The 17823-nt window shown below is 34.5% G+C and overlaps 1 protein-coding gene and 1 pseudogene across 1 annotated transcript in view; one reads left to right on the plus strand and one right to left on the minus strand.

Moving 5' to 3' along the window:
• LOC128163007 (pyridoxal phosphate phosphatase PHOSPHO2-like) overlaps positions 1 to 17823 on the minus strand; it is a 178333-nt pseudogene that overhangs the window by 7914 nt on the left and 152596 nt on the right.
• The window catches only part of LOC128162328 (uncharacterized), a gene marked incomplete at its 3' end in the record, with an annotated part of 151666 nt that continues 144975 nt past the window's right edge, over positions 11133 to 17823 (plus strand). Inside the window, 4 exon segments of the mRNA XM_052825474.1 lie at positions 11133 to 11204; positions 13828 to 15160; positions 15162 to 15532; positions 15968 to 16735. Of these exon segments, the coding sequence (XP_052681434.1) occupies positions 13860 to 15160; positions 15162 to 15532; positions 15968 to 16735 (2440 nt within the window).

The raw sequence follows: 17823 nt of genomic DNA on the forward strand, positions 1-17823 counted from the left end.
TTTTTCAGCTACAAATTATTTCTAATGACATTTTTTTTTATCAAAATATATAGTGTTGAGTGAAAATAAAAAAAAAATGAAATAAAAACTGTAAGATGAACTTCACATATATAGATATCACATAAAAGAAACTCTTGTCATTCATGAAAATAAAGGGAATTGAAGCTGTCACATTGCAGAATTCATTTTATTTATGTGAGAATATTCAAGTTTAAATGAGCAACATGTACAAATATGGCATCTGTCATTAACTTTTTATCAGGAACAGAATTACAATGTAGGAATTTTGTTTCTTTTTTTATTTACTGACATGGAATGGTCCTTATGCTAACTCGCGTATTCTTATCTGTGTGGCGGATTGTATTCTGTTACCGGGATAGGGTATAAGTGATTGTTGGTATGAATAAAGAGCAGCCTGGAGGTTTCCTGTGATCTGGTGGCAGATCCCCGGCATCTCCCAGAAGATGTCTTTGGCTGTATCAAAAACATACAGTCCCTGATCATGGTGGACTAGGACCTGTTGCTCATCTAGAGCAGCTTGTGAAAATATTCTATCAATGTGTCTGTAACACAAGAACTCTAGGAAGTGTAACACCACACATACTGGGATATATAATACTCCAAAATCGTTTTGTTGTTCTAAAATTAGTTCAATGATATGGCTGATTTTATTGTGAAGTATAAGGTCCATTGCCATCGCTTGTCTCATCTTTGTAGACCAGGATTGACCTCCCAGAGCTTTTGTATAGCTCTCTTTGTCTACATGTCTCCTATACATCAGATATGGTTTTATAAACTTGACCTTGGTCATGTTTATTGCTGATGCTGCATTCCTGTATCTGAGTGTTTTGTAATAATACATGGCAATGTACAACCGATCAGAAATACACCCGAATCTAACTGCCAATTTCAGCATAAGACACGATATTTTGTCGAAAATGTACTGTTGTTTGTTGACGCCTTTGTTGGAAGACACATTCTGAAGAAGAAAGGCGGTGAACTGAAAGGTGAAGACTGCAAGTTTTTGTAAATTGACAACTTCATAGTGTGTCAAGTATGAATCTATCAAATGTTCTATTGGCTGTATGGCTTTAATGTAGCTACGTGGGTCCCTTAGAATTAGAGTAGAGTAAAAACCCTAGGGCAAGATCTAAATCATTCTCAACTTCAGACATTGATAACAGTACATTTTCATCAGTGCAAATCGAAAGTGTAGAATTGTATAGGACATCTATAATGTATTACCTGATAGAAAAACTCTGTAACAGACAGGCTAGACCTTTCTTGTACAACTCATCCAATTGTAGAAACGAATTAATCTGTATTGAACCACAAACTTTTACCAGAAATAGATTGTTTTGTGGGATAAAAAAGTTGGGACAGACCCCCCTAAACACCAATTTAAGGAGAGGTTTAAAGCAGACCCAGAAACCAGCCAGCAAATTTTGTGGACACAACTGAGGAAGAGTGTTTTGTTGAATCGCCCAGAAGACTGCTGTCTTGATATGATATGAACATAACAGGTTACTGGTTTCTTCTGATTGTTGATAACTTCTTTTAGGAAGAGTTTTAACAATCCATAAATCAGAAACTGATAGTGATTCATAGCATACACACACTTGTGTTCTGCCAAAGAAAAAGAAATTCTCCATTCTTCTTTTTCATGGAGCCCAAAGGGGTGTCCTATAGCTACAAAGTGGCATCCGCTTCTGAGTATATCATCAACAACTTCTGGATCAGGCCGTGAATGACATCTGTCTTTCAATGAAGATGCATATGAAGGCCAAAAGTCACATACGAAACAGCGGGCAGTGTCGTATTCAACGCTTTCTACTACACCGCTACCGCAGGGTCCATGCAAATTGGAATTTGGAAATGCTAATGAACAAGTTATTTGTCTGTATCTAGAACTAGAAATGTAGATATTTTTGTTCATTCTGACTAATGCCGATTGTACGTATGCGGTTGCCTGCTTGCGTTGTGTCAGCAACTGAAGTAAAGTGAATCCTGGTGGACTCTCAGAACTGTCAGATATAATCAAGTTTGTATTAGAGGTGTTATAATATTTAGACTGAGATACGTCCATGATCACTCGGTGGTTGTTTGGCCAGTACATATAATCCAAATCTGACCCCTTCAGCCTAAACCCTTCTCTATTGCTTCCACTTATCATCATGATTAGGTCGTCGTTATTTGTAACTCGTTTTTGTATCATATCCACCGTGTACCATGCCGCTCTAATGATGGCAATCTTTTGTGGGGTCCCCACAATATGACACATTCCCACAAACACCGACTCTGATATTTCCTCCATGCCTTCACAACTGTTAAATAAATATGAATTGAAATGTATAAATATTACTCTCTTAATAAGACCAGCGGTATATAAAGTGTGAGATATTTCTAAGTTGTATGCGAAATAATTTTTGAAATGTAGTGGAAATGTTTCTTTTTTTTTTTTTGCTTCGAGTACTTTGTTTGAAATATATATAACTAATTTCATGATCCATATCTTTGTTAACACTACATATTATGAAGGACCTAGGTTTTATAAATAGCTCCTTTACAGTGTTAAATAAATAATATCTAAAACCAAAATGTGCATGTTTCAAACTTTTAAATTAAAAAATAAATCCTTATTTTGTTGTTTACACGATAAGCATATCTTTGCCAATTGAAACTGTGGGTGTTGAATTTAAAAAGAATATGATGCTCTATGAGTAATTGATTACTCACATTACTGTTCATTTATTTTCCATGAGTAAATGCCTCAAATGTTATCATCTATTTGCTAGCTTTCAATATATAAACAAATCGGAAAGAAAAAGTGAATGCAATTCTTACTTTTCATCTTATATTATGGTTATTGTTTTCTATTTATTTGTCAAACACATCCCTGACATGATGCTTTTTATATCCTATGATCTCATTTTAAAAAGAAGATAGGGGATGAAAATTCACAGCAAACAGTTCAACCCCAAATTGCACATAAAGTGCTGCTCATGCGTATTATCATATGAGAAGGGATCTCATCCTTCAGTTATGAAAATTATAGTTTTTAAATGTATTACCGGAGTTTGCATGTGGCCTTCATTTTTAATTAAACTGGTACAAAACAGTGTTATTCAGGGGCAAACACTTGGTGCAGGTATTACTGTCTAATGACAGCATCTAGTTTTATTTGTTTATGTGTTTTTTTAAACTAAACATCATTTACTTTACAATGATTGAAAAGCAAGTTCTGCAACTTATATTCATATTAATTTGTTGACACTGAGCTTCCTTAAAACAGAAGTATTATAAGTCAAATTAGCAAACAAAATTGTAATTTGGGATAAAACAATAGGCCAATGTGTTTTAAGTTAACAAAGTCAGGAGTTAGGGCAGACAGATGTACAAATACTAGAACTAAAGCGATCAGAATAGCTCAGTTGAGCTTACAGCTCAGGTGAGGTTAAAGTCTATGATTCTATGGAGAAGTTTGACAAAAAAATGACTACAGACAGACAGGTTGATTCCAATATACTCCACTAAAATTTGTTTGTAGGAGCATTAAAGCATTGGCAACAATACATAACCTGAGGGACTCAGGTAATTTTTTAATTTAAAAGAGCAACAAACACTTAACAAAACATGATCAGAAAGCCCACAGAACCTTGTCACATGTACAATGTATATATATCAATCTACGATTTATTTGGACTATGGTTTTTGAAATATATCAGGATGATATCACATTTGTTTAATGAAATAAGTTATTTTTGCATTAATTTTTGAAAAATAGCGAATAATTCCATCAAGTTTCATTGTTTCAATAATCTTGATATAAAATCATAAACATGCGAATCTGTAAAACTCACATGTGTTAATCTATTCACAGGGAAATCTTCAGCAGGCCTATTTGTCTATTGAGTAAATATGGCAGAATATTAAGAATACTGGATACATGTAGTTTATGCTACACAATGACTCATTTGTATTTTTAAACTAATTTTTTAAAACATATTATCTGTTTGTACTAGTGTTTTGAAAGCACTAGTAAAGGAGAGAAAATCTAAATAAAGATATATCAATACAATATTAACATGCAGCATAGAAATCAAGTCAATACACAGTTAAAACCCAGGAGAAAGATTTACACAGATTATGGTTTATCTGACTTTATATTTTAATTAGCTGATGGGATAAGGGTGCATGTAACAAACCTCTGATATACTTTCCTGCAATGACCCCATTTTAGTATTCTGTAAGAAAAGTAGTCCAAGTAGTAGAGTTATAGATACAAAATAAGAGAGACACACATACGTTAAGCCTTAGGAAATAAAACCAATGTAAATAATTTAATTAGGATAAAAACTTGATAAGATACAAGTCAAGTTAATAATATCCATGTAAACTTTTAAAATTATTATTTCTAACTTATAATTACTGGTATGTTTGACAATAAACTGTCATCCTATCAGGTTAATTAATTGTGTTAATGATAATATTTGATTTTAACCAGACAGTTTATTGTCAGAAAACGAAGCGTTTAACTTTGCATTAGAACACTACTGACTAGATTTAAGTGTAAAACTGGCAGATATGAGGCGACTTGAACACTTAATACTTGTTATGACAAGGAATAAGAATATACAGATTTAGTATTGAATAATTCTAATACATACAGGCAAAAAGAAGCCTCCACTGCCTTCCATCATTCCGTCTACTGTAACTACCTGGAATACTACCTATCAAACAGTATTTTTTGAATATTTAAAGACACCAATAAGTGATGAGACACAAACACACTCTGGTCCCATTTTATCTGGCAGGTTACAAGACCGTACAACTGTGAACTTGAGACAGCAACCCTTCAGAGATATATTAACTGTTTGATGTATACCATGTTATACAATGACATATTGATAGGAGATTCTCAGTAATGTGAAAATTACTATGATTGTGATAAATGAATAATAAAACTATGAAGTGAAAGCCACTTTTGATTGTAATTAACTTCCTAGAGACAAATATTCTGTACAATCACAGGCCTCTAAATTTCTATCAATAAGCCGATAAATGTAGAAGAGAAAGATACATGTAATTAAGAAATGAACTCAATGTCTACCCAAGTTATACGAGTATAACCTGGGTTGGGGCAATTTACGCTTTATAATCCGCGAAGCGGATTATAAAACAAGCGTAAATTGCCCCAACCCAGGTTATACTCGTATAACTTGGGTAGACATTGAGTTCATTTCTTATAATTTAATTTTCTGTAATTTGCTGTACAAATTGAGTCCGTTTACTTTTAAAAATGATATTAATCTGTTCAAAATTCAATCGTAACGTCAAGCGGATTAGTACGTTTTTGACGTTAGTGCATTATGACGTGTCTTGTGACGTGCAAACCAGGTTATACAAATTTAACTTAATTTTTCTATCCAATCAAATGCCGCGTTACAACCAGAATTAAATTATTCATATATATCCTGTCTATATATAAATACAAATACAGATAGGGTATAAATACTTCTCTTCCCCTACATTAAGCGGCTTATTGATAGAAATTTAGAGGCCTGTAGTACAATTAAACTATATGTACATGAACTGTATATAATATACTTATAGTGTTTAATTACCTTAATTGATTTCTTGGATGCACGTAATACATAAGTGATTGTATATGTTTGCATACTTATATCTATGTTCTAAAGTTTACCTGCACTGATTCACATATACGACTAGGCCTATCACATGCTAAAAGTAGGAGTAAACTTTTGTAACACGGGTTCAACATTAGCGTCGTGGAATAGATCTTCATGTTTTATTAACAACTCTGGCAACCCGAGGCATTCGTGTTTTTCAATTAAACTCGCCTAGTGAGATTCATTGGAGTCACATGATGTAGATCTAGATTGTCGTCGCAGATCGTCTGATTCATGAGAATGTAAGAGTTTTCTGTGTTTCACTGTGTTTCTCCGTGTTTTTCAGGATATTTATTTTATTAACATATCAGTGTACTTCATTTAAAGTGATTGCTTTATTTTGGCCTAAATTTGGAATCCGGGATGGTTCGCACCTATTCTGTTTCGCGCTGAGATGATTCGCACCTCGATGTTTCGCACCTCCCTCGGAGCGAAACATCTCACTTACCTACCAATTTTTTTTTTCAAAAATAACGAAATATATGCCCCACTGGTTCAGACACCTTTGCATCTATAACCGTTAAATCAGGGACAAATACGTCCCTGCTTAAATGCCCCGCTAAGTATATCGTGTTTTAGTTTTCGTTGCTTTTTTATGAAGCCTTTGAAACCATAACCTTATTATACAGGTTCAGAACAAGAGGTATTAATTGTGTTGTGATAACAATTATAGCATGCATTTCACTTGAGATTTACCTTACTGTTTTTTATGAAAAATTAGGGGTGTTAAATTGCAGGTAATTAAGTATCACCACATATCTAAAGGTGGGGATACTTTTTTTTTGCTTTAAACTTTACATTACCGCCTCTGCATCCATTCAACTACCATTTTTGTACTACTCTTAAATAAATGTAATGTGTGATATTGTTTGATAATTTCCATTCCCATATATTTATGAATTAATAGTTATGTCAACAGGAAAAATGTTAAAACTCAGAGTTTCCAAAAACCAGAAAGTTCTGTCAGTCATTCGGACCATGTTCTACCAATCGCAACTTCTCGGGCCTTTCCGGCAGGCACGGAAAAACACCTCGAATGTATTACCTAGGCGTCCATGACAACCCCCCTTTTTGTAAAACTTGATATAATTATAACACATTTAACGATCTGTTGAGATGTGAGCTATACTTCATTAAAGTAAAGTTGTGGAATTATCATTACCGGGCTACAGAACAAAGCAGTTGACTATAAAAGACGATTGTGATTATAGTTGGCCATTACATGTATCCCTTTATTAACAGTGGGCACACATAAAACACTTAACATATACACTTATAAAATGATACCACTTTATAATGACACCACAAACTACGGGAACTCAGAAATCGAGAGGATGTAGGTAAATCAAATATTTCTTCTTTCTTGTAAAATCTACTTTCATTTTGGGAGTCGCCAAATGAGTTAAGGTATTCTCTTTTGAGAAGTGGACAGGCATAGCCTACATCCACCTCTCTTTGCAAGCCCTCATATTAACATGTAATTGTCAGAACTGAAGACGGTCTATGCTTCGACCCATATTTCGACTTATAAATAAGTTTCCCTGACTTTTCGTAACAGATCAGGGAGGTGTGTACTAACGGGATAGGCATGCAACTTCTACATTCGCCATGTCTACTTCCCAAACTATCACACGAACCTTGACAAGTTTTTAAAATTCTTCATTTTTTTTTTTAGATTTTTCAATTCCTCTAAAACTTGTTAAAATGGATAGCTTTTTCATACATTTTTAATCGTATATATTGAATTAATTTAGAAACATCGATTTTTAAGTAATCTCCAAAATGGGGCAAAAACGGGTCTCTGGGTTTTGAAAACTCTGTCGTTATTATGATCAGATGAGGGTTATAAAGTACAAATAACAATTAAAGATTAATTTCAAGATAGTTTATTAAAGGTTTTATATTATCAGGAAAAATATGAAGTTAAAAATTACTTACAAAATCACGAACCACTTGATTTTGGCGAGACTTGTGAGAGCTGTCTATCCCGTTAGTATATATAAGTCCCTGTAACAGACATAGTATTTCTACATCTTAAACATTGATGCATGCATATATCATAAATAAATCAACACTAACCCACTGTCAAATAATTTTCTCAACTTCTACATTCTGGCTTTAAATTATGGGATAGCTCGCTATAGTTGGTTTAAAATAGTAGAAAATTTATAATCGAAAAAACTGCATGAAAATACCACTTTATAATATTGTGACTCGTTATTTGTTTGTACATTGTAAGATTAAGTTGATATAGTACCATTGTGGCATTGTTGTTTAAATAAGTTTCCAATTTTATCAGAAACACAAACATTTAATCTGCGCTGACCTAGATAAACAATGTGATACAAGATATTTAAACCGAGAATGTTTGAGTTAAACTTCAGGGTAGTGTTACACTTCTTGATTTTTTGTTAAGGTAAAAAATTGATCTATTTTTAACTGTCACGTGATACCATGGCACGGCAGCTTCAAAGATCCAGTCGATTCCGAAGTAGAAAAATAATATCTTGGTGAACACATTCACTTGGTATTAATATTCCGCACTGTTTTCATAAAAATAAACAGTTTTCATATAGATCATAATTTTGACAGTCATTTAACTAAGAGTTGCCTTAACCTACCCGCGTGGAAATACCACTTTGTAATAATGTGACTCACTATATGTTTGCACATTGTAAAATTAAGTTGATTTAGTAACATTTTCTGCATTATTGCATCTTATGTTCTAGATAAGTTTCCAATTTTATCAGAAACACAAACATTTAATCTGCGCTGACCTAGATAAACAATATGACACAAGATATTTAACCCGAGAATGTATGACTTGAGAAAATGATTTGTTAGTTAAAGTTTTCGATTAATAAAAAATCATAGGATTTTCATAGATAGGCTGAAGTGCTTTCGAAAGGTTACATATAGTTTACATTAATCTAAACTTATAAAATGTATAAAGCAAACAATGCATTAATGTTTGTGACATATATATTATGATATAGTGTTTACTTTTAGGTGTTGTATCCTCATTCAGGGTAGAAATAACTGATCCAGTTCTGGAAAAACATTAGTAACCATGGTATAGTATGAACATTAATTTTATTCAATAATGATAAAGCAGTAATTTATTCAATTATTAAATCTCTCATTATTTTCCCAACAATGGTATAAGTTGAATGAATTGATTAATATGTGTATACATTATGTTTAAACTGTGATTTAGATAAGAGGTAACCTTCTCTGACACTACTTTAAAAGTGGTATAATGTTGATTGTATAGATCTATTAACTTTTTTATCTGCTAATCCCTTTCTTTTCTTTCAATAATAGTATAAATTGATGAATAGATCATGGATTAGTAGTTTGAATACAAATCTAAAGGTTGATTGACCTAAGTTTCTGGGACACTACTGCTTTTAATTAAGGCCAAAAAAAATTAATCATTAGTTTCTCGGGCCAACATTTTGAAATGTTGATGAGGCAGGCAGGTTTTTTTTTTTTTTTTTTTTTTTTTTTTTTTAGACAAAATTTACAATGACGGTACCCATATTTTATTTCATTTTATTTGTGTACTCATCAGCAGATATTCATCAAGCTGATACACTGGCAAAGTTTAATTATTTGTTTTAATTTGTTCTTTTTAGTTTAGAATAGCTGTTTCTGTTTCCTTTGCAAAGGTTGAGTTTTTGCAAATGAATAAACAAGACAAATGGTTTGTGCCCCTGCTTTATTTTGCGGCCCATCTTTCCCTCCATAGTAATAACACAAGTCTGAACTGAAATAGGGGACTTCTTTTGGCATTTCACTAGTTGAATTTGCCATATAAATATTTACCAAATAAAGCATTCATTTGGGGTGGGTTTTTTTTTATGAAACTTTAGTGCCTTGAAGACAGATATCAAGGAAAAGTAAATTAGTCATCATGAAATACTCAAACAATACAATTGTCCTTTATTCCTGCTACTAGGCAATATCACAGAGGCTTCAGTTTCTGAAGAGAACAGAGAAATTTCAGTAATTGTCTGAACAGGGAACAACCTAGAGCAAACTTAGTTTAGGGAGACTTCACTTCTTAAGTTTTCCCTCTCAGAAAAATAGGGAGAAATTCAAGATATCAGGAAGATCCCCATTCTTTGAAAATGGCATAATGCTAATGATGACACATGTATACACAGATTCAACCTTAATTTAAATTGGATTAGAAGCAAGTAAATTAAAAAGAAAACAACTCCTAAAAAATTAAAATCTTATCCAATTTTTAAATTTAATTCATTATGTGTATTCATACATTTTGTAGATGAAAGGTTTCGTAATTGTGTTGGCTAAATGACAAATAAAATCAGTCTATAAGTGTTTCAGTGTATTTTGGAGGTATTAGTCCAACCCTTTGACCCAATTACAACCGTCATATGGCTGGATCTGTTTAATTTTAAAGATAACTGTAGACAAACGGTTTTATGGTTATTTTAGCACCGACTTGGCAGAGTTATTAACTAATTACAAGTTACCAACTAATTGTAATACCAACACCTAAAGTTATAAACATCGGTTGTAATTTTCAGTGCTCAGTATGAGAATGCATCAACCGTATTTATAACCTCTAAAGATAAGACAGTCGCTAGTTATTAATTACAACAGGGGTTAACTTAGGCTCTGAAAATGTCTTTTGAATTAGATGATCATTTTATTGCATTTGGGGTTAATTTCCACGATCATGAACTCAGAATAACGGGCAACTTTAACCTCTCTTTCTGAGAAAATTCTGGCGAAGTTACCGACCACAAAGCGGGTACTTATATTTACATAAACTTGTATTTAGCCCAAGTAGCCCCCTAGGTTGGTCACTCGGTAGATGTGTAAGATAAAATAACGTTTTTCACTGACAGAGACAAGCCTTTATTCTGAGCGTTTGTTTACATTGATTTTATAATAGAGAAAACCGATAATGATAAGATATGAAAAATCTGAAAAAATGGCGATAAAAAAGATTGATGCGGCGATGATTTTACTGATGCGGCGGTGCCTGAGAAATAAATCATTAATTTTTTTTGGCCTAAACACAGTCTCACTAATCAAGCCAAGTGAAAAGGGAAATAACTGAATTTTAACATGAAAGGAGTTGTTCCCCTTTTCACCTATACTTAAAACAAGCCAAGTTTTCAATAAATGTACAATTTATATTTCTGTTCTTAAATCATTATGTTTAATATGTTTAATATGTTTAAAGAAGCTGGAAATGCACAGAGTAATTAATTATCTTGATTAATTCAAAATAGTTCCAAACATACAAGTTAGATAAAAATTAATGTGTTAGTAATTCTCTCTCTCTCTCTCTCTCTCTCTCAGTACTTTTGCTTTCCTATATATATGTTTTAATTGAAATTTTCTGTTTAATATTACTTTGTGTTATACATGTACTGGTGTGTAGAATTGTGTGGTCTCTTTATAGGTTTTAAGTGTATGATACACGGAGATACAGTGACTGAAGTCAAGAAAAACAAAGTACCTGGTACATATGTGGTATAGTATTCATGAATTTTTAATGTATATACGAATTTCTCATTAGGCAGCTAATCATTTTGTTTCTTGGTCACTCAGAAGACCTATTGCAATCGCTCGTCTGTCGTTGTGTGTCATTGATAGACATCATAGTATACAGCTCTTAAATAGGTATGAGGGTAGTAGTCATTGTGTTAGCCCTGGGGTAGGAACTGTTGCCCGAGAGGATAGTCCAAGGTCAACATCAATTTCTTACCAAGGTATTGACAAAATAACTATTGCCCTCATCCTTATTTAAGGTTTGTTTTGTCAAACAAGGGAAAAGTATATTTTTCTGGTAATGTCAGGGTTGGGATATTGTCAAATTATTTTCCCAAGGGACAGTCAAATACTCAGCCAGGGTAAGGGGGAAAGCCAGTCGTAGGCCACAGTCAAATACTCAGCCAGGGTAAGGGGGGAAGCCAGTCGTAGGTCACAGTCAAATACTCAGCCAGGGTAAGGGGGAAAAAGCTAGTCACAGACCATCAGCAAATTGTCAAGTGACATCAAATATAATTGATGTTCTTATTTTTGAACATATTTGATAATTAGGTGAGAGTAAGGAGAAGAACAGTACATGTATAAGAGAGTAAATATTGAGAGAGAGAGAGAGAGAGAGAGAGAGAGAGAGAGAGAGAGAGAGAGACCAGTATCATAGAGAGTGGGTACATGTTTAGCAGTCACTCAATCCCTTTTCCCATTTGTTCTCTCTTTCTTTCTCTCTCTTCAGAGAAAGCAAGCATGTATGAAAGCAGAGAAAGGGATATAGAAGGAATGGGCAATAAGCTTAGCAAGAAAAGTCTGAGATATATACAGAGAGAGAAAGAGAGAGAGAGAGAGAGAATGAAAGAAAGGAGGCAAGGATCTATGTTAAGTTAGAAAGAGGGAGAGAAAGAGAGATTAAGTTTAGCAATGAAACTCTTTCTCTCTCTCAGAGTAAGCAACTGTGTTAAAAGCAGAGAAATTTTAAGAAATAGGGATAGAGAATAAAAGAAGGAATGAAAAACATGAGTTCAAGCTAAACAAGGACATTCTTAGGGATATATATTGAGAGAGAAGAAAATTCTCTCTCTCTCTCTCTCTCTCTCTCTCTCTCTCTCTCTCTCTCATAGATAGCAAGCATGTATGAAAGCAAAGAAATATTAAGAAAAGGATATAGAATGAAAGAAAGAATGAGAAATGAGCTAAGCAAGAAAATTCTGAGATAGGTACAGAGAAAAAGAGAGAAAGCGAATGAAAGTAGGAGACAAGGATATAAGTTAAGTCAGAGAGAGAGAGAGAGAGAGAGAGAGAGAGAGAGAGAGAGAGAGAGAGAGAGAGAGAGAGATTTTGAAAGAAAAGAATCAAGGGTACATGTTAAGCCTCAAAGAGAGAGAATAGTCTGGGAAATGTTATAGAAAAAGATAGATAGAGATAGAAAGAGAAAACAAGATTACATGTTTAACAGAGGTCAGAGAGAGAATGAGAAAGAGAGAGTGCTCTCTCTCTCTCTCTCTCTCTCTTTCACTCAGAGAAAGCAAGCACGTACGAAAGCAGAAAAATATTGAAAAGGGATATAGAATGAATTAAGGAATGAGAAATAAGCTAAGCAATAAAAGACTGAGATATATATATATAGAGAGAGAGAAAGAGAAAGAGAGAGAATAAAAGAAAAGAAACGAGTACATGTTAAGCCACACACACACACAGAGAGAGAGAGAGAATAAAAGAAAAGAAACAAGAGTACATGTTAAGGTCAGACGACACGTTCCTCGAGAATCTTTTTTGTATCTCCTCGTAATAAAGAGTTCCAATAAAAAATATTAATTTTATAATTACTTTAAAAATGATCAAAATATGGTTATATGTGTACATATGGTCGAGTGGTTAGAACCATGGCTGCTCACTGCCAGAAGCGTATAGGTTCTAGAGGTCATGAGTTCAAAGCCCCGCCCCGGCGGAGATCTAATTCTAATTTAGTGAATTGTGCTGTATATGTATTTATTTTTATATCAGCAATTCAAGTGTATTTTCAAGAAGATTATATACTTATTAGGAAATTGCATACTCTAGTATTTTGCAGAAATGCCTAGTAAGGTACCCTAATTTTTTGCAAGAAAGCTTATCAAAGTAGTAGTAAACCATTAACAAATTCCTGGAAAAAGTTATCTAAAATTGAGGAACGTGTCGTCTGACCTTAAGCCACAGAGAGAGAGAGAGAGAGAGAGAGAGAGAGAGAGAGAGAGAGAGAGAGAGAGAGAGAGAGGGGAGAGAGAATTCTGTCTGAAAAATGTTCTAGAGGGTGAGAAAAGGATAGAGAGATAAAAAGAGAAAACAAGATAGCATGTTTTACAGAGAAGGTCAGAGAGAGAGAATTCTCTCTCCTCTCTCTTTCTCTCTCTCTCTCTCATGTCAATCATATTATTTTTGGGCCATTTCTTTAACAAGTTGAGTGTTTCTGTAACCAGAGCTATATTGATGAATCATTATTTTCTTTGTAGGAATGATATATTATTACATTAAAGAAACATGTTTTAAATGAAAAAATTTCATATAAAATTTAATATTGATATGTGGAAAGAATGTGTTTGACTTCATTTAAAACACTTTATCTTTAATTAAACAGGTTGTGATTTTGAGACCTAGTCCCTCCACACAATGGAAAAAGCAAGCACTCCATGTAAAGTACATCAGTGTTCTAAGTGTCCGGGGGACACAGAGTACTATTGTGTATCGTGTCTATGTGATCTGTGTCCCCAGTGTAAAGAGAACCATGTAAAAGATCTCCAAACAATAGACCATGATGTTGTGTCACACCGTGATAAAATCAACTACATCCCAACACAAGAGATCTGTGTGAGACATCCTAGCAAAGTTTATACAAAGTACTGTGAACCTTGTGAAGTTCCTGCCTGTAATAATTGCCAAACACATAGAAAACACAAGAAGACAAATGTTAGAACAGCCTATAAAACAAAGCGACAACAACACAGAGGAACCATTCACACCATCAGAAGTGAAGCTCTCTTTCACAGACCTGTTCTCCTGCCACGAATCAAAACTGATTTCAAAACCTGTCGCACAGAATTCTCCCTCTATCAATCAGAGATGTTAACAAAGGCCCAGACACTGAAGAATCTCATTAACATAGTGAGAAAAGATTTCATGAAAAATGTGTTTTGTGACTTTGATTTCAAACACAGATGTTTAAAACAGAAGAAAGAAATGATCATACATATTGTCAGCCTACAGAGATATGTATACATATATGAACAGAGGAGAGTAATCAGACCGCTACAATTCCTCTCCTCCATAAAGACAGCCCTCCCCCAGATACATCCTACACTCCACACCAGCCAGCTCTCCATGACTGAGTCACTCAACAAGGAGGATGTGATGGAGTCACTGAGTGCAATCCAAATCACAGAGAGAGGAAACCGACGCGTAGGAAACCAGTGTCTGCTGAAACTGACGTCTGTTCCTGAGTTCCATCAATCTCTCACACTGACAGGTGTTGATCGTTGTTTTCACATTTCCTGTGTGACATCAGGCCGGGTCTGGGTCAGTGATGAATACAATCTCATCTTTACAGACACAACAGGTGTCCCTCTACATCTTGTGGAGGATTCATGTAGTCCGAGTGATGATATATTTACTGGTAATGGATTACACACAGTGAACAGTGAGAGTGAACTGATTTATATAGATGAGGATTATAACATCAGCAAACTGTCAAAGGATATGAAAACAACCACCACATTTATAAAGAGAACAGACTCTACATGGAGACCATGGTGTGTGTACTGGTCCCTGTCCACTGGGGATCTACTGGTCGGGATGTGTTATATAAATGACTATACAGTGACAGGCAAGGTAACCCGGTACAACCAGAGCGGACAACTGACACAAACCATAGAACATGACAACACAGGAAGGGGACTGTATAGTGAACCTATCTATAATAGAGAACAACAATGGGGATGTCGTGGTGTCTGACTCTATCTATATGTCTGATGCTGTAGTGGTGACAGAGCGTGGAGGAAGACATCGTTTCTCCTACACAGGACCTCCATCAGGATCACGACTAGAGCCACGTGGAATCTGTACTGACGCGCTGTCACACATCCTGGTGTGTGATTATAGAACCAAAACAGTACAGATGTTGGATAAGGACGGTCAGTTCCTGTCACATCTACTGACAGAATCACAAGAGATGGGTGAACCATGGAGCCTGAGTTATGATGTCAACACTCACCGTCTCTGGGTCGGATCAGAGGACAACAACAAGCTGTGTGTCTACAGGTATATCACCAGACAGGACGCTCTGACAGGTAAGTCTGAGTCATTATCATTGATGTAGTATATATGTGTTAGGTATCATACAGGTTTCAGTGAGATCTAAGTATTCCTTAGTTATTTTTGTTATATCACACATGTCATATTAAATTGTTAATTCAGTTTATATCTATTTCATTGTGAATGTAATTCATTTATTAGTTATATATCCATGTAATTGTTATTCATTATTACATGTATGTACATGTTACCATATGTAGTTTATTACTTTTATTTCTATTTATGCTCAAACTTATTTAAATAAAAAAATGTAAACATTATCATGGTTATGAAATTAATATATACAAGAGAAATTCATTTAAAGTATTTAAATGAGTTTGATAAAATTTTACTTAAATCATAGTATTTAATTAAATTAATCTACTCCTTGTAACAATACAGAATTAGAACTCTATGTTTGATGTTTGTAGATCAAAGTCATGTGATGGAGTCACTGAGTGGAATCCCAACCCCAGGGACAGAAAAACCACTGCAAGGAAACCAGTGTCTGCTGAAACTGATGTCTCCCCCCGAGTTACTTCACGCCATCACAGTGACAGATGTTGATCTTTGTTATCACATTTCCTGTGTGACATCAGACCGGGTCTGGGTCAGTTATAGAAACAATCTCATCTTTACAGACACAACAGGTGTCCCTCTACATCGTGTGGAGGATTCATGTAGTATTTATAAAATAGGATCATACACAGTGAACAGTGAGAGTGAACTGATTTATATACATAGGAATTATTACATCAACAAGCTGTCAAAGGATATGAAAACAACCACCACATTTATAAAGAGAACAGACTCTACATGGGAACCACGGTGTGTGTACTGGTCCCCGTCCACTGGGGATCTACTGGTCGGGATTTGTTATATACATACAAGGACAAAGACAGGCAAGGTAACCCGGTACAACCAGAGCGGACAACTCACACAAACCATACAACATGACAACACAGGACTGAGACTGTATAGTGTACCTCACTATATAACAGAGAACAACAATGGGGATGTCGTGGTGTCTGACCGTTGTGCTGTAGTGGTGACAGAGCGTGGAGGAAGACATCGTTTCTCCTACACAGGACATCCAGCAGGATCACGACTAGATCCACGTGGAATCTGTACTGACGCGCTGTCACACATCCTGGTGTGTGATTATAGAACCAACACAGTACAGATGTTGGACAAGGACGGTCAGTTCCTGTCACATCTACTAACAAAATCACAAGAGATGGGTGGACCACGGAGCCTTAGTTATGATGTCAGCACTCACCGTCTCTGGGTCGGATCAGGGTACAACAACAAGGTGTGTGTCTACAGGTATATCACCAGACAGGACGATATGACAGGTAAGTCTGAGTCATTATCCTTCACATTAATTAGATATAGATAACTAAGACACACAGTCCGTGTTAATTATCAGTCAATAAGATACATGTAAGACACGTTTACACTGTTTATCTGTAATTGTTTGTCAATATAAACAACTCATTGTTACAGGGTTAGCTTTGTCTACCAGTCACTGAAATTCATTGTTTGCTTGTCTAAAATTAATAGAAATTGAATGTATTTTATCATAAGATGTGCAGTCACATGTCATTCTAATTAGTTCATTTTTATAACAGGTCAGTGTAATTAATAAACCAGATATTAATATAGTGACACATGTATTTGTAATTTGTTTTGAAACGAGTACAAGTCGATTGAAATAATTTAATTAATTACATAACTATTAAAGCTTGTGTCAATGTTATTAGGTTTAACTTATTTGTAGATGTAGCTCTGTCTTATATATACTGTATGATGTTGATTATCAATTAACAGCTAAGTAATCTCTTGTTGTAGATGAACACAGACCCCGTCCTGATGGGGAGGCCATGTTTAGGTCAACATCAGCCGTAGAATGGAGATAGCTTGGATATTGACAGGTTGTAAATGTTTCGGTACAAATCTAGTCTGCTCTTAAAACCACACATGTTGTTTGTCACTTTGTTCAACATATACAGCTGAAATTGACCAGTGTATAATCACATGGACTGTAATACTGACTCCTGTTTATTTCACACTTTGTGATCATACAAACATGGTTGTCTGTTGCTTAATATGAAATTGGATGTAATGAAATTGGATTACAGAGATAAATTAAATAATTAATTAATTATAAATAATACTTAGTGATTAGATTTGTACTTGTGTCTTTTTTTCACCATTAGATATGAAGAATGTTATGGAATTCATACAAACATTGTGGATTCCTGACCATGATTTTCCATTTAAAGCA

Source organism: Crassostrea angulata, chromosome 9 (genome assembly GCF_025612915.1).
Source record: "Crassostrea angulata isolate pt1a10 chromosome 9, ASM2561291v2, whole genome shotgun sequence".
Classification (NCBI taxonomy): Eukaryota; Metazoa; Mollusca; class Bivalvia; order Ostreida; family Ostreidae; genus Magallana; species Magallana angulata.